Source organism: Impatiens glandulifera, chromosome 2 (genome assembly GCF_907164915.1).
Source record: "Impatiens glandulifera chromosome 2, dImpGla2.1, whole genome shotgun sequence".
In the NCBI taxonomy this organism is placed as follows: domain Eukaryota; kingdom Viridiplantae; phylum Streptophyta; class Magnoliopsida; order Ericales; family Balsaminaceae; genus Impatiens; species Impatiens glandulifera.
Window position 1 is genome coordinate 5,641,763 of NC_061863.1, and position 23,602 is coordinate 5,665,364.

Below are 23,602 nucleotides of genomic sequence, written 5' to 3' on the forward strand. Positions count from 1 at the left end.
ACAGCTCTAGATTATGACTTGTGAGTTCTTATTCTTGCTGGTGTAAACTGTACCTTGTGTCACTCCATCTCCGTAGGCTGTGATACTATTTTCTTTTATTAATTACTAAGAAGGATGTTTTGTTGGTGCTGAGTACCCGTCATGAATTGCAATTTTCCCAGGTTATCAATAGATGTCTACCCACATGTGCTTGCCGAAGAATGTTAGACTATTAGATAACATTATATTCTAACAATAGAATTTGACTCGGGAGCTCAGGATTTTATTAAGATACATTAGATCATCCTTATCTTGATGTAGTTTATAGATACAATACCAAATATCTAAATAAAGTCAACCACACATAAAATATATTATTACAATTGCAAAATCTTGAACACTTTGGTAAGGTTTGATGCTAAATAATCTGTTGACCCTTAGTTCATTATTTTCATCTGCTCTCAATTATGTATGCTAGTTGACGTTCTCTAAATAATCAATTTGTTATATGAAGCTCTTTATCTCCCCCTGCCTACATTTAATGACATCCTTAAGATTTTGAAGTCAGTTTTAAGGAGTGGTGGCATGAAATTACTTATGACCAAAAAATAGCTTTAAAAGTAAATAGAGGTAAAAGTAAGTAATGATCATAATCAAGTTTAATAAATAGTGGAGTCCAGGGTTGACGAAAGAGAAAATTATTGTTAATGAAAAGGTAGATGAGAGTAATATGAATTGTAATATTAAATAGTGAATGAATTAACCCAAATGTCAAATAATTTGGAACTTGCTTTCTAAATTAAAGATCTTGTAAAATGGGCAGGGAAGTAGTATATAGTCTTCTTTGACTTCAAATGCATGTACCGTTTATACTGCATTTGAATTATTTTTTTGTAGTAACTATTTGCAAGTAAAAAAGAAAAAAGCGACATAAATACTGTGCTTGTGATATTGAAAGTGTACAGATAACTAAAATTTTAGTAGATAATTTAATAAGTTCAAGTTGCTTAGAAGTAAAGGGCTTCCTGATCTTAAAGTTTAGATAATTCAATAACTTTATGAGAAGCTTCCAAAATGGATTGAGCAAAAATCTAACAGATTCAAGGGCTTATCAAGCCAAAAGAGGAAGAATTTTTTAATGATAGTTTGTTGCCAAATTAGCTTAGATAATGAAAATGGAGATTGAAAGCACACTTCAATTAAAATTTATTGTACAATTCAATATCTTAAAATGGAAGAAACTCAAAGGCTTCTTGATCTTTTGTGAAGTTTCAATATGGGATGAGCATAGTACAACAGTTTTGTGGCTTTTCAAGTAAAAATAAATTAACAATAACTCTTTTGCCAAATTTCGAAGGAATGGGAAATGTGTCAATTCTTTTAAACTAGTTTACTTTGCAAAACATATTCATACAAAAAGTGGAACTTTCTCGACAGGTACATAGATTCGTTTTTCAAACATTTAATCCACTTCAAGCTAGAAACGGTGAAGTCCTTCCTTAGCTCATTCAAAATGGTGATTCTTATGTTTCACTTTTTCATATTAATTTAGCAAAGGCAACCTACTCTCAATGCTCAAAATAAAAATTTAAGGACTACAAAATTTGGGAGACAAAAAACCATTGAGAAAAATAAAAAGCCATAAACATGATTGCCATTTTACACGAGCAAATGGAAGTTTAGCCAAATAAGAAATCAATGATTCACAAACGACCCTCCATCAAAACGTTAAAAAGGACACAGTTAGCAAACACTTCCAAGAACCAACAACTATATCTTATAAAATTAGTTCCACCTATAGGACAGTTTCATGATACTGAATTTGGATCATTTTATTTTAGTAACTATCACAGGTACATGTATATTTGTGAATCAATTTCTTCATGCAGCGACTGAAATTTATTGTCAAAGAGTCTGCCTAAACTATCAATAAGCTGTGATTGCAAAGTATAAAAGCTTTTAGGCTCTAAAAAGAACAAATGCCTAACATGAGTTCACCATATGGTCATTATACATAAATGAAGCCAAGTATGCAAAAGAGTTGACAATTGAGAATGTTCTCATCGAATATCCAATCAAAAAGCCAGTTCAGAATGGTGACATGTATAGTAATAATCTTCATGCAAAAGAGAAGGAATAAAAGCCGAACATACCATCCAAATACTAAACACCTATTTTTCGGGATCACTGCTGTTTCAGCTGTTTGATAAAAGAATTTCATCCTGCAATACTGCCCATCATAAACCCTGGTCATAAAGAAATTGAGTTGTATCAAATAAAATAAATAAGTGTAAACAATCTCAATAGAGAGAGTAAGAACCCTAAAAACTAATAGGGGATTGTCATTTGTCACAAGAAAATCTACAGATAATGCAAATGCCAAAATGTTTCCTTAATCGTTTACACCTAGTTGAAACTTGATTCTGACATACATTCAACTCTGTCTTATTAACTCGTAAGGAATAAAAACAAGAAAGAGCTAACAAAGATCACAGTATCAGTTTCTCTCTGAAAGCTTCAAAATCAATTAAAATTCCTGAAATCAGTACAGTTAAATGTTCAAAAGCAATAGAACAATTCCTAAGGAGATAATGCGATGGAGAGAAGCATGAAACTGCAAAATTGAGAGACAAACAAGACAACACTCAAAAAACGCGTGTACCTGATGAATGATGATGTATGTCTTCTTGCGTGTACCAATTCCTTCACGTGACTTGAAGAAGAAGAAAGAAAAGAACTCTGAGCAGCTCTGCTTCCTGGAGAATGGAATCGCCATTTTTGTATGACCTTTCCTTATGAGAGCGAGGTTTCAGACTAAATATTTATTTTTCCTTTCTAAATCTATATTGAAACCATGATTTATTTGAATTTTATTAAATAAACCAATTTCCCATCAATAATCACTTTTATTTTATCAAATCATAGACCAATATATATTGTAATATTTAAAAAATTAAATAAACTATTTTTCTTGAATTTTTATTTTTTCGAAAAAAATAAACTCTTTTTATTTAGAGAGATTACAAAACTTATTGATATATTCTCTAATAATTTCTAAAGTGTTTTCAAATAGGGTCATTTCAGCTAAACAAACGTACTTACATGTAAAACTGAAAATAAAAAATATTAGTTGATTATACAGCGAATAAAAGTGTTAAGAAATAGTTACAGCGAGACTAAATTTGGACAGACACAAATTATAAATTTATTAACAATTTAATCAAGAAAGTAGACCTACTTAAAAGAAAATTATTGTAAAAATATAACATTATCTTTTATTTTTTTAAATTTATAAAATTTTAATGATAATTTATTGTTTATATGAGGTAATAACTATAATTCAATATACATTTCATTATGTTTTAATATCTCCTTTTACATCATTTTGTTTGAAATTATTTATTGTATATTTATTTTTGTTTGAAATAGTTAAACTCTTTGAAGAGGTATAAAATGAAAAACTTAACTTTAAGTATAAACCATTCGTATTTTATAATCAAAATTTGAACTATCTTAATATTAATTTAAAATCATCAATCACCTAACTTTTCAACTATGTTGTGTTTCTTAAATTTTAATGGTATATTTTCACTAATAAACTCATTTCATTTCGTCTTCAAATTAAATTACATATATTCTCACTAAAAAATAACTGTCATTTTGGTGTAAGCCTTGTTTAGTCGTCCGATTCAAATATATTACGGGTTTTGTATTACAATATCATATTTATACTTCATAATACATATCATATTATTTACATTTTAATTATATGACTATCGGATATCTTTCCCTCCTCCAACATCAATATTATTTATGTTTATGGATGATTTTGAAGGTATAACACAAACATACAATATCTAAATATGGAGAAGACAAATGAGTAACAAGTTTGTTGCCCCCTTAATATGCAACATCGTTGTCTGGAAATAAAATAAAGCACATGCGTCTTCGTTTGAGAATGTAGTTGAAGAAGCAATTTCAAAACAAATGTGAAAGATTGGTCCGCGGTAAGACTTAGAAAAATAAAAAATGAATATAACATGTATAAGAGGGATGTGTGCATATTTTTCACATAAATTAACGATTGTATAACATTTTAAATTATTTTAGATATTTATACTATACATTTAAACAAAAATAAATGTATAAATGAACCATTTTAAATTAAAATAAATGTATAAGAAATAATTTCAAATAAAAATAAATGTATAAAGAAATATTTAAAATAAGATATGTATAGAAATATATTAAAATCATCTTTTAATTGTTAAAATTTTATTTTTTTTAAAAACATGTTAAATTTTATAATAATAGCTTGCGTGTACTCTTAATGGTTTCTAATAATTGGTCAATCATGAGGTAATATAACTTATTCATTAACATATGGTCAACTTTTAAAATTTGAACAATTCACTTATATTACTATATTTATAAAGAATATAACTAATCAATTAAGTTAAATTATGTTTTTTTTTTTAATTTTAACACTCAAATATTATTTATCTTTATATTGTCAAAGAATTCAAATTAATTTTTGAAAAAAAAAATTATATAAGATTTCTAACTCTGCCCAAACCTTTGAGGCCACAAAAACTGGCAAGCCCAACACCCACAAAAAATTAAATGAACATGAAATCTGAAACCCAAAATAGCTTGTATTTTGCTTTTATCATCATTATAAATGGAGAGTATGTTATTTTAGTACATTGATTTAAGATATAAAAATTAATTAATTTATTTATTTACATTTGTTAGCTAGGTTGAAGTGTATCACAATTAATAAAAATAAAAATATATTGTTTATGTTAGTTTGACTCAAATTTACTACTAATTAATGAATAACATTGATTTATATTTTACAATTAATATATTAATAATTAATTTTGTTTTATATACATATAAATATATAATTAATTTGTTGTAGTAATGCTCTCCAACTCCTTGGTTTCTTCTGTCTTTTGTTGAATTGTTTCCAATTTAATTTCTTTGCTCTTCCCCCATAAAACACCATAGAGCCCACCCACCAGCAAAAGAACTCCACAAACACTGAAAATATTAAAGATTAAAAATAAATAAATGAAATAAATATCTTTTTTAGTTTAAAATGTTCAATTTTGTTGTATAATAATTGAACACTTACATAAACATTGAGTTTCTAATTAATTATTGAGAAAAAATATATATATTTTTTTAATTTGATCACTGTAACGATTCATGACGTTTAAGTGAGAATTGAAATCGTGAGATTAAAACGTTATGTTTGTGTATACCTTCCCAAGTGAAAAATCTCATTCCATAGAAGTGCTGAGAAGATGGCAGTTAAGAGGAGTGCTAATGGAGTGAATATGGCTGTGAAAACAGGACCTCTCTTCTCTATTACCCATACTTGCAACCAATATGTAATTCCAGTCACCACCACTCCCTAAAACATTAGAAAAAATTGAAATATATATTAAATAACATTACTAATACAATTCAAATATTATAATTACATTTCGATTAAAAACTAGTTTACATACACAATATGCGACGGAGAGAAGATGAATATCCCATCCAATCTTCCAATCCGAAACATCTCTAACCATCGCGACCGCGAAAACAGTAGACTGCAAGCAACTTAACAAACATTGAAGAGCTGTCAACCTTAGTTTCATCGGGTATTGTTTGACTATAGGAACCTGAAAAAATTAAATAAAATAACTAATCCATCCTTTTACAAATAAAAACAAAAACATTAGTTAATTAATTAATTAAACCTGAATAACAAGCCAAAAAGACCATGCAGTGTTAGCCAGAAGCATGAGCAATGATCCTTTCACCCATTCATGATCACCTTTTGAATTAATATCATTATTATTATTATTATTCTTTATATTTTGATTGGTCTTGAAAAAATTCAAAGTTGGACCCTTTACAAAAGCAAACACCAAAGCTCCACAAACACCCATAACTGTGCCCATGATCTTAGCCACTCCATTCCATTTCTTGATATTTATGGTTTCCAATCTTAATCAACACCCAAAAAAATTATTAGAATTATTCGCAATTTTCTCACAAACAATTTGAAAAAATAAGTGTATGTGCATGCATTAATTACCCGAAGATAAACGCGATGATAAAGGTGATGGAGGGGATCATGTTTGTCGTGGCGGCAGCATATGTGGCAGATGTGTATGTCATCGCGTAGTAATAAAGATTCAAGCTCAAAGTAATCCTAGAATTAAACCGAATATATGGTCATAAAAGGAAATGAATATAAAGATCGATTGAAAAGAAAAATACCCGAACAAGGAAACTAGGAATATCTTGAACAACAAGGTGAAGGACATGGGACAAGACTTGTTCCTTCAACAAAAATGGAAAGATGTTAATGGACAAATGACTATTGAAAAGAGAATATTGTTTAGATGATACCTTTCAACAAGTAAAGCAAAAGGAGCCAAGGCAGTGGTGGCAAAGGCTTGTCTATAAACAACAAAAACATAAGGGTTCATTCCTTTGGAAATGGCTGCTTTGGAGAATAAGGCCATGCCTGCATAAACACATTGAATGAAGAACACTATAGCATAAACCTTATTTCTCTCCATTAATTATGATCAAAGTTAGTAACTTTTCTTCTTCTCTTCCTCTTCCCTTTTTAAGTTTGGCCTTCTTTGGTGATATATATGGACCTTTAAAGCTAATTATTAGGACCTGTTTGGAATTAGTTTATGTTTAGTTAGTTTTGTTTTGATTTTGTGATGTTCGAGTGATCGATGTGACGTCTTAAGTCGGAAAATCATTAAAGAACAAAAAATAATGATTAAATGTGATATAGCTAAATGTGTTTTGTGAGCCTATAAACCATAAACAAATAATAACATCAATTAATATAAACCATGTTAGGAAATAAATAATTATAACATTAATTATCATAAGTTAATTAAAAAGTAAAAATGGTAAACAAACAAAACCTTGAAGAAAATGAGACAAAATGGACAAACAAAGTCATTAATATTACACCAACTAGAAAATCTCAAATGGATTTTGTGATGTCCATTGTTTTTTATTTTGGTGTTTTCATATTTCAAATGATGAATTTTGTACTTTGTAAACTTGTCAGAATAACAAAATAATTTACATGTATATAAACGCACGTTTAGTGAAAATTCTAAAAATTAAATTGTAACAAGTACATTTAGTGGAGCACAAACAAAAAGGAAAATGAAATTATAAATTAGCCACAACCCGTACTACAAACCCAAAAGAAAAAAAAAAGAAAAAAAAAGTAAAGCAATATAAATTCTGTGGTTTGATGAGTTTGTCTCTCTTAGTTAATGTAAATCTCAACAAAGATAAATTATTTTTTTCAATTTTTAAAAAATGTGCCACCATCCGGTAGCCATGGTTCATGTCCTCACTTTCCTTTACAACATTTTTATTATAAATGGTAAAAAAAATGTAAATAAAACTGAATCGAAATCGTTCAAACCAAACCGAAGTAGTTAAACCGAATTCATTGCGCGATTTCATGCTTATCTAACTAATTTCAACGGTTCGATTTGTCGGTTCAATGTCAATAATACCGTTCAAATCAACCAAATATTTAAATAATACGGAAACAAAAACTTAACTTTAAACCGACAATGATGAGTAATATATATTATAACTATTATGTAATAACACACATTTATACTAATAATAACCAGAAAATATCATTCATTTAAAGACTTTATTAGTAGATTATCAAAAATATTATTAATAGTACAAATTTAATCTCAAAATTTTTAATTTATTTTTTGTGTGATGTTTAATAATAAAAAAATCATTTTTTTTTGGAAATTAGGCTAATTCATTCATTATATTACCGTATTTTATTCATAATATATGTATTTGTTTATATACATCAAAATATATATAGATTGTTATTATATATATATATATATATATATCAAAATTGAACCAATCAAACCGACAAAATGACTGTTTGAAATTTGACGTTAACGATTTGAACGTTCATTTCGGTCAATAAACCGACCAAATCAGCCACTTAATAAATATAATAAAAAAAACTTTGGTATCTAAGAAGGCAATAATTCATTTTTTTTATAATACAAAAGTTTTATATTTCAATGTATATGAAGTTCAAAGCATTTCTATTAAATATAATTGCTTTCCACCGAATAATGTCACTTGAGTGGGACATTTCCCTGTTAGAAAACCACTTGCAAAGGGATAGTCTCAATGCGTTTTATATGTAGAAGTTTCCAACATCCATAAATCCACTGATTTTGTCATCTAAAAAATGCTTACTAAAATAGTAATTAGGTATTTTTTTTTAATTTATTAAAAGATATATAACTAAAAGACCAAATATTACAAATTCGATTCATAAAATTTATGGGGGTAAGTTTTAAGAATGGTCTTAGAATAAAAAAAAAAGTTTTAAGAATGGGATAATATAAATTATTGTGGACTTCACCTCATTTATTTGAATAAATGCTTGTATTTTCATCAAAAATAAATGCTTGTATATACTAAAGTTAAGTTTGTGACAAATTCAATTTTGTAACACACTTTTTCTAAAAAAGCTTCAACTAATTTTAGGATATTGTAAATTTAAAAATACAAATGTATCATCCCATTTCAATTTAAATCATTAATTGTGTTCATCAAAATTAAGACTTTTACTTGAGTTATTAGTGAATTTTGTCTTCTTCTTTGTAAAATTATTATTGTATTTAGAGTAGTCATTTTCCTAAATGCAATTATCATACAAACTTTAAATTTTTCAAAAAGAAAAAAGATACAAAATAAAAGATCTTATAGATCAAAGGGTATCTCAAAATAGATTTTCTTTTGATTGTTTCTCACTTTATTTACCATACAAAAGCTGGTTGAGATTTTAGGCCTAGTGTGTGACTGGACTATCATAAGGTAATTTATTGTTTAAATTTAATTTTGAATGCCAAACATCATTATTTTAAGTGACTTTTCTTTAATTTAATCAACAATAAACATGGAAATCACATTTATAATAGAAAAAAAAAACAAGTCAGATACAAATCATTTATTGCATGAGTTAATCAAGGAAAAGATACAAAAATATCATTCCACTCATAAACTTAACCATAAATAATAAAAAAATTGGTTAGTCTTCCCACTCAAACTTAAAAATAAAACAAATTTAAAAAATAAAATTATTATTAATGTAAAAAACATGCATTAACTATTTGGAAAATAACAATAAAAAATATAAGTCCAATGCTCGCAACGAAAAACATACATACAATCTAACATTAACGAGCTCGGAGTTACTCAAAAAGATCAACGAGTTCCCTCAACAATTTCCACCGATTTTTCAAAAGAGATCTCCCATATAGCGTTAATTCATTCAACTATTAATTCATTATTATTAGGACAATGAATCCGTATATAGGTGAATTCATTTATCCTTTTAAGGATTTTTAGTTCGTTAACGATGATTTTTTAAGGATTTGACAGTGAGCATTTTATTATTTTATGTTTTCATGGTTATTTTCTAAATGGTTAACTTTTATTGTGTTTTAGTGTTAGTTGCATTTGGGATTAATTTAATTTATACCATATTACATACCATCTTTAATTTATATAATTGTGTGGGATATATTTTCTCACACAAATTGCAATGAGTATTAATATATTGTAATTATCAACTTCCTAAAATACATCTACAAATTCTTATTATCGTTTTTCATAATCATTATACTCTCATATAAACTTTTATAAATTTATAGACAATGAATTTAAAAGATTGTAATAATTAAAATATATAAGACTTTTTGTTGATACTATAAAATAATATGATTAGTAATTAAATTGAGAAATATATATGTTTTTATTTATATAAAAAATTTACTAGTTTTTACTATTTCAATATCTATTTAAGAAATATATAATTTTTATTTACTAAAGAAATATCAATTTGTTGTACTTCAGCATAGATCTAGAGGGAAGATGATACATATATTCGAACAAGAAATTATTAATAAATTTTTTTAACACATTAAATTCATGTTCTAAATGTGAAATTTTTGATAGAGAAACTTTTCAAATGAACTCTATATTATAGTTAATCCATTGCCTTTTTTTTCTTTGAATTTTATTTGGCTGGAAGTGACAAAATTTGATTATAACAAATCAAATGTCATTGATTCGATTATCTCTTATAATGTCCTAAATTAAAATACGGTAATACTAACTTTTTAAATTAAAAATAAATTATAATTTTTTTTAACCAATTAAACTTTCAGAAATCACTCTTTTTGCGTAAGTTCAAGTCAATTGATTGAATCAAGGCTTATGGGTGACCCTTGAGATCTATAATCCTTGCGATTTCTAAAGTTTGAGAATAGAGCACTAGTAAAAAAGGGACCTTTACCGACGGTTTTTCCCGAAGGTTTTGTAAACCTCTCCTAAATACTCCCGAGAGGAACAAACCCTTCGGGATTAAAAATGGATTCCGAGTGGGGTGTAAAACCTTCGTTTTTATTAATTATTACCGAAAGTTCAGTAAAGAACTTTCGGTTTTAACATTTCCAAAAAACCCAAAAAAATTCTAAGTGTTGGATGTGGGTTAATTGCGAAGGTTTTTGTCAAAACCTTCGGTTTTGAAATCCCTTGGTTTTTTAATTCCGAAAGTTTTACAAAGAACCTTCGTTTTGGAAATCCCTTGGTTTTTTAATTCCGAAAGTTTTACAAAGAACCGTCGGTTTTGCTCATTAAAAAAAAATCATAATTTTTGAAATTGTTTTTTCCGAAGGTTCTTTAATAAACCCTCGGTTTTGACTAATATCAAAACCGAAAGTTTTATAAAACCTTCGGCCTCAACCTCTATAAATACAAACCCTAACCCTTCTCTTTTTCATTCCGCTTCTCTCCTTTCTCTCTCTTCCGCCTCCGCCGCCGCCTGCCTCCTCCAAGCCGCGGGTTCTTCTCCTCTCTTCAGGTATTTTGTTTGATTTGGTTTTTTTGTTTTGTTTATTGTAAGATTTAGATTTTTCTTAAGTTTGTATATATACATTGTAGATCTAGATTTATTATAGTTTACGATTTTTTGTTTGATGAATATATATATATACATATATCTGAAATGCATTTAGGATATGGGTGATGATTCGACATGGAAGAGACTTCGGCGTACACCGGAGAAACTGCATCCGTGTTACCAGAATCTGATAACACAATCAGAAATTGCGGCACGTGAGGAAGAGGTCAGAAAGATGACGCTGGAAATGGAACAAATCCGACTAAGGGATGCCGAAAGAGGTCGTTTGCTCAGTGAAATCAAAGCGGACCGGGCCGAAATGTCTCAGAGATTAGAGAATCTCGAACAGGAACTTGTCTTGTTGAGGAGTCGACTAAATCAACCACCCCCTCCTTCCACCCCATCTAATAATTAATTTGTAGATTTATTATGGATTTATTATGGGTTTATGACAGTTATGTTTTAATATTTATGAATTATTGTTATTATGTTTGTTTGGTTTGGTGTAATATGTTTTATTAAATAATTATGTGTTGTTTACTTTTCATATTTTTTAAAAAAAAAAACGCATCGCCAAAACCGAAAGTTTTCAAATAAACCTTCGGTTTTGACCCCTCTTTTAAAAAATCAGATTTTTTTCTAAGTATGGGGAAGGGTAAAAACCGAAGGTTTATTAGAAAACCTTCGGTTTTTACCTTACATTAAAAAAATCAGATTTTTTTCTAAGTATGGGGAAGGGTAAAAACCGAGGGTTTATTAGAAAACCTTCGGTTTTGACCCCTCTTTTAAAAAATCAGATTTTTTTCTAAGTATGGGGAAGGGTAAAAACCGAGGGTTTATTAGAAAACCTTCGGTTTTTACCTTACATTAAAAAAATCAGATTTTTTTCTAAGTATGGGGAAGGGTAAAAACCGAGGGTTTATTAGAAAACCTTCGGTTTTTACCTTACATTAAAAAAATCAGATTTTTTTCTAAGTATGGGGAAGGGTAAAAACCGAAGGTTTATTAGAAAACCATCGGTTTTTACCTTACATTAAAAAAATCAGATTTTTTTCTAAGTATGGGGAAGGGTAAAAACCGAGGGTTTATTAGAAAACCTTCGGTTTTTACCTTACATTAAAAAAAATCAGATTTTTTTCTAAGTATGGGGAAGGGTAAAAACCGAAGGTTTATTAGAAAACCTTCGGTTTTTACCTTACATTAAAAAAATCAGATTTTTCTAAGTATGGGGAAGGGTAAAAACCGAGGGTTTATTAGAAAACCTTCGGTTTTGACCCCTCTTTTAAAAAATCAGATTTTTTTCTAAGTATGGGGAAGGGTAAAAACCGAGGGTTTATTAGAAAACCTTCGGTTTTTACCTTACATTAAAAAAATCAGATTTTTTTCTAAGTATGGGGAAGGGTAAAAACCGAGGGTTTATTAGAAAACCTTCGGTTTTGACCCCTCTTTTAAAAAATCAGATTTTTTTCTAAGTATGGGGAAGGGTAAAAACCGAGGGTTTATTAGAAAACCTTCGGTATTTACCTTACATTAAAAAAATCAGATTTTTTTCTAAGTATGGGGAAGGGTAAAAACCGAAGGTTTATTAGAAAACCTTCGGTTTTTACCTTACATTAAAAAAATCAGATTTTTATTAGAAAACCTTCACAAATACCAATCAAAACCGACAGTTATACTATTCACTTTCGGTTTTAACACTACCTGATTTGTTAAATTATTTTGTTTTAAACCTACTAATCTAGACCCTTAACTAATATAATCAAGTGTGTGTTACATTTTGAAAATGAAGATTGTTTTTGGTGTTAAAATTTTTATGATTGTGTTTGATTATATAAAGAAGTGTATATGTAGGTTTGTGTTTGATGATCATATGAATGTGTACAAATTTTGATCATGTAGATTTTGAAATGTTTGAAGGATATCAAATAAGTTAAAACAATGACCTTCAAAGTCATTAGAAGGTTAAAGACCTATTAATTTAGCGATTTTTCAAATTGTAATTCCGAAAGTTAATTGTATAACTTTCGGAAATAACAATCAAAACCGAAAGTTATACAATTAACTTTCGTTTTTACCTAATTAAATTAAATTGTACACCTTTCAAAACCGAGAGATTTGGACATATCTCTCGGAATGTTAATTGAACAAAACCGAGAGGTTTATTCAAAACCTTCGCAAATACCAATAAAAACCGAAAGTTATACTATTAACTTTCGGTTTTACCACTACCTAATTTGTTAAATTATTTTGTTTTAAACCTAATAATCTAGACTCTTAACTAATATAATCAAGTGTGTGTTATATTTTGAAAATGAAGATTGTGTTTGATGTTAAACTTTTTATGATTGTGTTTGATTATATAAAGAAGTGTATATGTATATATGTTTGTGTTTGATGATCATATGAATGTGTACAAAATTTGATTATATAGATTGTGTAATGTTTTAAAGATATCAAATAAGTTAAAATAATGACCTTGAAAGTCATTAGAAGGTTAAAGACCTATTAATTTAGCAATTTTTCAAATTGTAATTCCGAAAGTTAATTGTATAACTTTCGGAAATAACAATCAAAACCGAAAGTTATACAATTAACTTTCGTTTTTATCTAATTAAATTAAATTGTACACCTTTCAAAACCGAGAGATTTAGACATATCTCTCGGAATTTTAATTGATCAAAACCGAGAGATATATGATTAACTCTCGGAAATTAATCAAATGATCAAAACCGAGAGGTAATCATATAACTCTCGGAAATTAATAGTCAAAAACCGAGAGTTATATGATTAACTCTTGGAAATGACCTATAAAAAAAACATAACCCGCTTTTTTTCCTTTCTTTTTCCCCGTTTTATTTCTCCCCGCTTTCTCTCTCCCATTCGATCTTCTTCCGCGCCGCCTCCTGCCTAGCCGCGTCCTCCATCTATCAATCGAAGACGAAGCCGCGCTGCCCTCCTCCAATTGACGACGCCGCGCTGCCCTCCTCCGATTGACGCCGCCGCAGATTGAAGAAGCATTTCCGCCGCCAAGTCGCTGCCTCCGCTTGGATCGACGCCGTACTTTGCTGCCCACGCTTGGATCGACGACGCCGGTGATTGAAGACTGCCGCCGTCGATTGAAGACAGTCGCCGCCTCCTGCTGCAGCCATCCGATTCAACCTACAGCCGCAAAGGTTAGTTTGATATATAGGTTTGATTTGGGATTTTAGGTTAGATTGATTTTGGATTTTAGGTTTGATTGATTTTGGATTTTAGGTTAGATTGATTTTGGATTTTAGGTTAGATTGATTTTGGATTTTAGGTTAGATTGATTTCTTAAATTAGTGAGATTTTAGGTTATATGAGTTAGATTGTTCAATTAGTTAGATTTTGGATTTTAGGTTAGTTTGATTGATTGTTAAATTAGTTGGATTTTAGGTTTTCTATTGGTTTGTTTAATTGTTAATTTAGTCTGAATTTATGTTTGATATTGATTTGCTTGATTGTTAAATTTGTTTGATTTTAGGTTTGATATTGGTTTGATGAATTGTTAAATTGGTGAGATTTTAGGTTATATGAGTTAGATTGTTCAATTAGTTAGATTTTGGATTTTAGGTTATATGAGTTAGATTGTTCAATTAGTTAGATTTTGGATTTTAGGTTATATGAGTTAGATTGTTCAATTAGTTAGATTTTGGATTTTAGGTTAGTTTGATTGACTGTTAAAGTAGTTTGATTTTAGGTTTTCTATTGGATTGTTTAATTGTTAATTTAGTTTGAATTTAGGTTTGATATTGATTTGCTTGATTGTTAATTAAGTTTGATTTTAGGTTTGATATTGGTTTGATTTGTTAGGTTAGGTTTGTTAGATTATATTTTGTTTGGTATATGATATATATAGTTTGAACTTAGTTGGATTTATGTAAAATTTAAGTTAGATAATATGGTTTGATTTTGTCTGATTTTTGATTAGGACCGTCCGTCTCTTGAAGATCGCCGAGGTTATTCCACCTTCAGCTGCCTCTCCACCGTCGCTGCCACAACTGCTGAAAAAGGTCAGTTTTTACGTATTTTTATGTTGTTAGAATTACATTGGATTTTATGTATTAATAAATTAGATTTTAGGCTAGAATTGCATTGTTTGTATTATATTGGTTAGATTAATGATGATTGGTTTGAAATGTATATGAATAAAATGTTAATGTTTGTTTAGGTGAAATTTGGCTTGGATAATGTTAGATATATTGGCGAGTCAAGCAAAACAAGTATTCTACGCCCCTGATATGTCAGCCCGACCCGGTTGGAAGATTGTGACAAAAATAAAACCGCGGTTTACAAACATATAGTTCAGATTAATTAATTAGGTAGATTTAATAATGTTTTTAACTTTATATTCATTTTTATTACTACTTTATTTCAATTATTCACTCATTTTTATTAATGGTGTGAATTAAGAATGTCAGAAGGTCCTAAAACAACTTGGAAGAGTATGAGGAAGACACCCAAGAAATTGGATAAGAGTTACCAAAACCTACTTGCCCAATCCGAGTTGTTAAAGCAACGAGGATCGTCTTCGAAAGACCAACCACCGATTCCTGTGGTCCCGATAGCTACTGCGCCTCCCTGAACATACGAGACTGAAGACGATATTGATGACTTCGCAGAGTATATAGAGAGCACATTCGCTGATAACCTGCCTACCGATGAGGCTGAAGACGAGGGTCTTGAGGAGCCTATAGAGGAGCAGGATGACGAGGAGGAGCACGGGACCACTCCCGACCCATCATCGACAGGTATTTCGTTTACAAATTAGTTAGTGTTTCAATTGATTGACATATTTAATTAAGATTTTGATAATTTTGAAGAATCTTCTGCCCGTAAAAGACGGGGGAAGAACAAGAATATTGCGCTGTCTAAGAGGCTAGCGGGGACGAGGATTCCTCTAACGTTTAGAGAGAAGGATGGGAGGCCAGGCGGTACAGACGTGGGAAGGACAAGGTGGTCTAGACATGTGGGGTCGATTATCCGGGACCCCGCAGCCGTCTCACACCGTCTTCTCAAGTGGAAGGCTTTAAGTGCAGACCAATTGGATTCACTGTGGACTGCTATCAAGGTAATACTTATAACTTGATTAATATACATTACGTCATTAAATAATTATTTGTAACATTTGGATGTTATTTTTTTCAGGATCCGTTCGAAGCGACTAATGGCGACATTGAGTATTTTCGAAAGACCGGGTTGGGACACGCCAATCAGATATGGGATAGATGGCGGTCGGATTTGAACAAGAATTATATCCGCGTCCACAAAGGAGACGAGGCGGCGGTACTGGCTAATCCTCCACCGGACTACGATCGAGATGATTGGGAGTTTGTGTGTCGCAACCATTTCTTCACAGAAACGTTTAAGGTACGGTTTCATAATTCAAATAAAAGTTGATATTAATTAATCTAACTTCATTTGTTATTTCAAATACAGAGACACAGTTCTACAAATATGAAGAATCGGAAGAATCTAAAATTCCCGCATCGAACGGGAAGTAGACCGTTTGCACAAATTGAAGACGAGTTGGTAAGTACATTATTTGTAATAACTTAATATGTAGATTGTTATTATTTATATAAATCATTTATTTCAATAGGCGATTGAGATGGGACGGCCACCGTCTGTAATTGAAGTATTCAAGAGGACCCGTACACCAAAACCGACACAAGAAAACCCAACACCCGTCCCGGACGAACACGTGCAAGAGAAAATTGTAAGTGAATTGAATAAGTCTAGTTTTTTATTATAGAAATGATATTTTATTTGAATTGTGCAGGCTGAGATGGAAGAGGTTGTTAGTAACGAACCGGGAATATCGGATTTTGAATTGACGGAGAGGGTGTTCGGACAACAAAAACACGGGGTAGTGTTCGGAATGGGATCAAGCGTCCGACCCACACACTTTCGTGAGGATCGTCGTAGTGGAAACAGTTCACAGCGAAACAGTGAGCGATTGTTAGAAGAGAATCAAATAATGAAGCTCAAGCTGGAGGAACTGGAGAAGAGAGATGAAGAAAGAAGGCAGAAAATGGAAGAATTGCAATCGGAAAAGAAAGAAATTGTGGAAAGAATGGAGAGGGAGAAGTTAGAGATTACCGAAAAAATGGAGAGGGAGAAGACAGAGATTACAGAAAAAATGGAGAGGGAGAAGTCAGAGATGAACGCGAGAATGGAGAGAATCGAATTATATATGACGCAACAACCACCTCCTCCCCCCACAAGCTAAGTTTGTTTCGATTATGAACATGTTTTCATTATAGTAGTTACATTTATAACAGATTGTTCGGAATATTTGTTTGTTTTCGAATTTTGTAATGTTCACGATCAATTAATGTGATCGTTTAATGTATGCTGCATTTCTTTTATCATTAATATATTGGTTTGGCTGAACAGGTTTTGGTTAGGTTTGGTTGCGAGCAAAATAATCCGCACATTTTTAAAAATTTAGGGGAAAAAACCGAAAGTAATATTGAAATCTCTCGGTTTTTCTCTTTTTGGAAAAACCGAGAGTTATATGACAAACCCTCGGTTTTTATCCTAAAGAGGAAAACCGAGAGTTATTTACAAAACTTTCGGTTTTCCTCTTCGGGTAAAAACCGAGAGTTTTAATATAACTTTCGGTTTTCTTGAAAAGGAGAAAATCGAGAGTTAGTGGAAAACTCTCGGTTTTACAAGAAGAGGAAAACCGAGAGTTATTTACAAAACTTTCGGTTTTATCCGAAGAGGAAAACCGAAAGTTTTGTAAATAACTCTCGGTTTTCCTCTTCGGGTAAAACCGAAAGTTCTTTGCAAAACCCTCGGTTTTTCCACAGAGAAAAACCGAAAGTTATTTGTAAAAAGAGGAAAACCGAAAGGTCTTTATAAAACCCTCTCTTTTTCCACAAAAGAGGAAACCCGAGAGGTCTTTGTAAAACCCTCGGCTTTTCCAAAAGAGAAAAACCGAAAGTTCTTGTAAAACCCTCGGTTTTTCCACAAAGAGAAAAACCCGAAAGCTTTCATATAACTCTCGGTTTTTCTCTTTGTGGAAATCCCGAGAGAGTCAATACCGAGGGATGGCGAGAGTTACTAAAACCTTCGGTAAGGTGTCTTTACCGAGAGTTATAGGGTCAAAACCGAGAGTTTTAACTCTCGGTTTTGACCCCTTTTTCACCAGTGGAGTAAGTGGTTGCAACTAATAGGGTTAAACCTAGCTAGGTTTATCAATAAGTATACTTTTTTCCAAGAAAAGAAGGGTGGCATCTTTTCATCTTTTTGATGAGTTTATCTTCAAGCTCTTTTAATTAACTGTTGATAACTAAAAAGATGATAATGTTTTAATAAGTAGCCAACAAAGGCAATGTAAAGGATGAAAAATTAGTCCAAAAGAAAATAACTTTTTTTCTTGTTTCCTTTTTTTCCTTCATGATATTTACTTGACCAAAAACTTTATTTTCTTGGTATGAGATGACAGCCATTAAATTTGTGACTAAAAAAAATTAAGAATTGACAACTCCAACACCAATATTACATAATCATTATATTTTCTCCACACACAAAAAAAAAATTGGGATAACAGTAAGCACTCTTACTTTTTTCACAATTTTATTATATTATTCTAAATTCATATTATACACCAATTAATTCTAAGTGACAAATATTCTTACCTAAAAAAAAATAAAACATTTCAAATTTGTAAATCCAGCATGTGTAGTGTGAAAGTTATGTTAGTCATCTCTTAATTGAGAAATGTGGTTTTTTAAATTATCCAAAAATATCAATTAAATGATTGTTTATTTTGAAAAGAAAAGGAGATTTAATTTTGTAAGTTATTCAAAAGTATCAATTTGTATCCAATTAAAGAGCTGTAAAAAGAAATTCAATATTTTTTTATTTCGAGTCTTTTATTTTATTTTTATTAGGTTGAGTTTGAGCATATATGAGTTTATCAAATTATCTAAAATTAACTATTTCAGTAAGATATTTCGTCAAGTTTAGTTGAATTTAGATTGGATTAAATTTTCGGTTGAATTGAGGTTATTCAAATTACTCAAGTTAAATCATTTTGTAATCTTCTAACAGTATTTATTTATTTAATATATATATATATATATATATATATATATATTCCTTTTATAATGTGTAAGTATAACTATAAAAAATTAATTTTTTAGTTGATAAAATACTTTATATTTATTATTTTATTAAAAATAAAGTGTATAATTTATTTAAAATTACAATAATTTTAATACTTTATATTTATTATTTTATTAAAAATAAAGTATATAATTTATTTAAAATTACAATAAGTTTAATACTTTATATTTATTATTTTATTATTTGAAATTGCTCCTAGTATATTTATTTTTATTTAAATTTACTTTATAAATATATAAAATATTATAACACTATTAATTTAGGTCGAAAATACTCACACATTTCTCTAATACGTGGTATATCTATTTTTATTTTTGTAAATTCTATCGCGGAAAAAAAAATCAACTACATCTGTAGATGATTTATTTAACTACATTCTCAAACGACGACGCAACTGTTTAACTTCATTTCTAGACAACGAAGTTGTTTCTCTTTCGTCTCATTCATATTTAGATGTTGTTTGTTTGTGGTGTGTCTCTAAAATCATCTCTAAACAATCAGATAATATTGAAGAAAGCATTGATATTATTTTAATCTGCAACCTCATTGTTTGGAAATGAGACAGAGCAAATGTATTGTCTTGTAAAAATGAAACTGAAGAAGTCATACGAAGAAAGATGTGGGTTTTGCCCACAGTATAATTTTTAAAATATATATATATATATATATATATATATATATATATATATATTATGTATATGAGAAATATATAGATATTTTAATTATAAATTAATGGTGATATGACATTTTAAATGTTTAGAAAGTAAATTAATGGTGATACGACATTTTAAATGTTTAGTAAGTAAATTCAATCAAAAATAAATATGTAACAAGGAATCATTATACATATTATCTCTTATTTAAATAATATATTTAATTAGCCTACTTACTATTTTATAATTTATAAAATAATATTAACCACATGATATTGAGACCTAACAATCCTTAAATTCATCCTTAAATTAATAAATAATTATCCTTTATGACACCTAGAGGACTTGATTGATTTATTTTGTAGGGTAGCAAAATGGGAATTCCACATATTTTTGTCTGATAATATCAAATGACCAAATACATTTGTAACTTATATGTGCTCTTTATCATTGGCAAGTGGAATTAGTGTACATCATTGATTTCATAAGATCCCTTCATTATGTCCCTTGATAAACCTTTTAAAACAATGTCTCAAATAAATTTGTACTTAGTTTCCAACAATCCTAATTTGAAAACACTTATTCCAATCTTCTAGCTAGAACAACCATCAATGAATTATTGAATTCATATACAACTTGTTTGAAAATATGATTTTATCTTAATTGATATTAAATATAACTTAATTTGGTCAAATAAATCAAATATTTAAAAACCCACTTGCTTAGTTCAAGTGGTAAATATCGTGTCTAAAAGACCCATAGTCACATATTGCATTCTCACTAAAAAATATATCTTAAATTAAAGTGAATATCATAATTTAAGATTTTATTAACCTCTTAAATTTTTTTTTTTTTAAATAGCATCATTCTCTGGCTGAATTAAAATGATTTTTTATTTATTTATTAATATAATTCTAGTTAAGCATAATATTGACTCATATTATTCCACCAAGGTAGCTCAGTGGTAAGCACCGATTTAAGATGCCAAAATGTCACGTGTTAGAATTTATCTAGGAGCATTTTGAGTTTAACCGAGAGACATAACTGTGGAGTGTAATGCTAGTTCTTCCTCAATTCAAAAATATATATTGACTTGTATTATTCTGTAACGAAATCAATAAGCGTCTTTTTCTTTCTAACCTGACACCAAGTTGAACCATCATTCTATTTTTTTTTCTTTTTATTAAAACTTGTATTGCTAATTTTTGATCCATCATTGTAACGTTTTTAAATAATAGAACCCAAAGAATTTCATTTGAAAAACCATTTTTTCTCAACAATTGTTTTTGATAAATCAAAATCATGGAATAAAATATCTTTCCCCATAATGTTTAATCATCCAAAATAATGGGATGGAATTAAATGAACAAATGATAAGGTTAACTGACTTTTAAGCTTATCTGAATTTCAACATCATGTAAATTGGAATCCTTATAGGAAAATCTAGAAATATTTCAGTTCGACAAATTATTTTGTAATGGTTTTATCTTTGTCTATTTGTCTCATCGTAAATATATCGTAAACATGGTGGAATCCGCATAGAAAAGTTTGTTTTTTTTTTCGATAGTAATATTTTTTTTCCTTACATGGTCCTTATTAGCAGGCTTAGTCTCATCAACATGTCAGAATTCAAGATCCATTGTCTCGGTGGAATCCTTATTGGAAAATTTTGCAAAATTGGTGTGTCTATAAAAGCCTCCACCATTATGAAAAGACTTTTAAATATGGATTGTGACAAATCAATTTATAAAAAAAGTTGATTAATAAAGATATTTTTATATGATTTTTATAAACATTTATTTTATTTTGTAAATTTATATTTTCTTTTCATGTCCTGTTTGGGGTGGACATAAGAACAACAAAATGTTTGTCTTTGTGTATAACTTTACATGAGATATAAAAATTCAATTGTTGCACTTCAATTCAATAATTTTCTTATTCCATATTAGAACCTTAACTTGTGTGAGACTCACGGAACATGTCAATGTAGGGGTGGATTGAAGATCACTCAAAAAAAAAAAAAAATCACTCTAAAAAAAATCGATAAAAATGTGGTATTACCCAATAATTTCTTAAATTTTTTAATTTAATTCATGATTAGTTTATTTAATTTTAAAAAAAATGGCAAAATTCACATTTATCTATAATTTTCTCATTATTATTTTTAAAGTGTAACTATTTTTTTTCAATTACACCCAACTCAAATTCCTAGATCCTTCCCGGATTAAATTCAATTATTCGGTTTGAACTTTCTGGACAAAGATGGTTATAGGACTTTTTTTAATACAAAAAAAAAAAAAATAGTTATGGATATATATATCCTTAAAAAATAGATAAGCCTGATTTTCCTAATATTATTCTAGTTGAAAATACTCTCAAAATGAATATGAATTTGGAAAAAAAAAATAGACTAGACATAAAGAAAATTATAAATTTTCAAATAAATATTTGTTTTGAAAATGGTTAAAAAAACACATATATATATATATATATATATATATATATATTAACGTGTACATTCTCTAAAAGACTATAACCCAAACAAATCAATTTCTTTTTAATCAAATAATTCTATCATCATAATTATTTTATTAAAAAAATTGTTCTAATAATCAAAAAAAAGAAAAAATCTTATTTTATTTTTATAATATTTTAAATATTAATAGAAAAGATATTAGTCATTGTACTCCAATAACCTATTTTATTTATTAATATTCAAGAATTTTTTTAAAAACAAATAATGACATTATTATGAAAAAAAAAATATTAATTCTATTTTATGCCTGAATTATTACCAAATGACAAACCACAAATCAAAGTTTCACTCAACTTTTATCTTCTTTTCATAAATACATACTGGGTTAGTTGGAAATCATTTTATTTTTTGATAAAAAATATTTAATTATTTTTATAAATTCATAAAAACTAAAATTTTAATAAAAAAATCAAGAATTTAGTAACTTTTTTAAAGATAAATTAATTTGAGTTCCGTAACGATTAGTGATGAAGTAGAGTAAGTCAATCAAACAATATCGAAAGAATTTTTACGAATATAATTTGCAACAATAAAAAATGGTTTTGCACGTGAATTGTTAAACGATGCTAGAAAAAAATTATGTTACGTAAATTGATAACTAAGTGTATGTAATATATATATATATAATTAATTATAATGATTTTTTATTAGACAAACAAAATAACTACAAATTCGTCTAAAGAGGAGACTAACACAACATTGAAAAAATAGCAGTAACACAATTGGTAGAAATTTAAAGTTAGGAGCAATAAATGACCCACACAACGGTTAAATGAAAAAAAAAAAAAAAAACTATACCAATTCTATTATTTAAAAAAATGATTTTTTTATTGAAATAAAATAGAATATTACATTTTAAAAGCTTATCTCATCAAAGTATAAAACAATTTATTAATAATCTGTCCTCAGAATAATCTGGAAGGTTTTCTTTTTTCATTTTTCTAAATGGCCTATTTAAATTGAAGAGAGTGATTGTGGGAAGATAATATTATTTATTTTAGCATGTTGTTTTTTCTGTTTGGAGACACAATCATCACTTCATTGATTAGATAAACTATTTAATATTCTTCAATAATTGGAATCCAAACGAGTCCTACCACTTCTAATTGTAGGTCCTAAAAAAAGAGAAATTAAGTGCTCTTATATAGTTAAAAATATCTTAATTAAAAGTTTAGATTATGTTGGGATAGTTGTATTAGTGACCTAATAGATGCAATATAAATTGAACTGTCTCAAATTTAAATCGCCAAATAATAATAAAAAAAAATA

At 28.7% G+C, this 23,602-nt stretch overlaps 1 protein-coding gene across 1 annotated transcript; it reads right to left on the minus strand.

Annotated features, from left to right (window-relative positions):
- Nucleotides 1-4,834: 4,834 nt before the first annotated feature.
- LOC124926477 (WAT1-related protein At1g43650) lies at nucleotides 4,835-6,613 on the minus strand. Its single transcript, XM_047466708.1, has 7 exons — nucleotides 6,394-6,613; nucleotides 6,262-6,324; nucleotides 6,077-6,193; nucleotides 5,736-5,985; nucleotides 5,499-5,657; nucleotides 5,250-5,401; nucleotides 4,835-5,025 (listed from the first exon to the last, which is right to left on the minus strand). The coding sequence occupies exons 1-7, from the start codon at nucleotides 6,564-6,566 to the stop codon at nucleotides 4,890-4,892; spliced, it is 1,050 nt and encodes a 349-aa protein (XP_047322664.1). The 5' UTR covers nucleotides 6,567-6,613; the 3' UTR covers nucleotides 4,835-4,889.
- Between the last annotated feature and the right edge of the window lie 16,989 nt (nucleotides 6,614-23,602).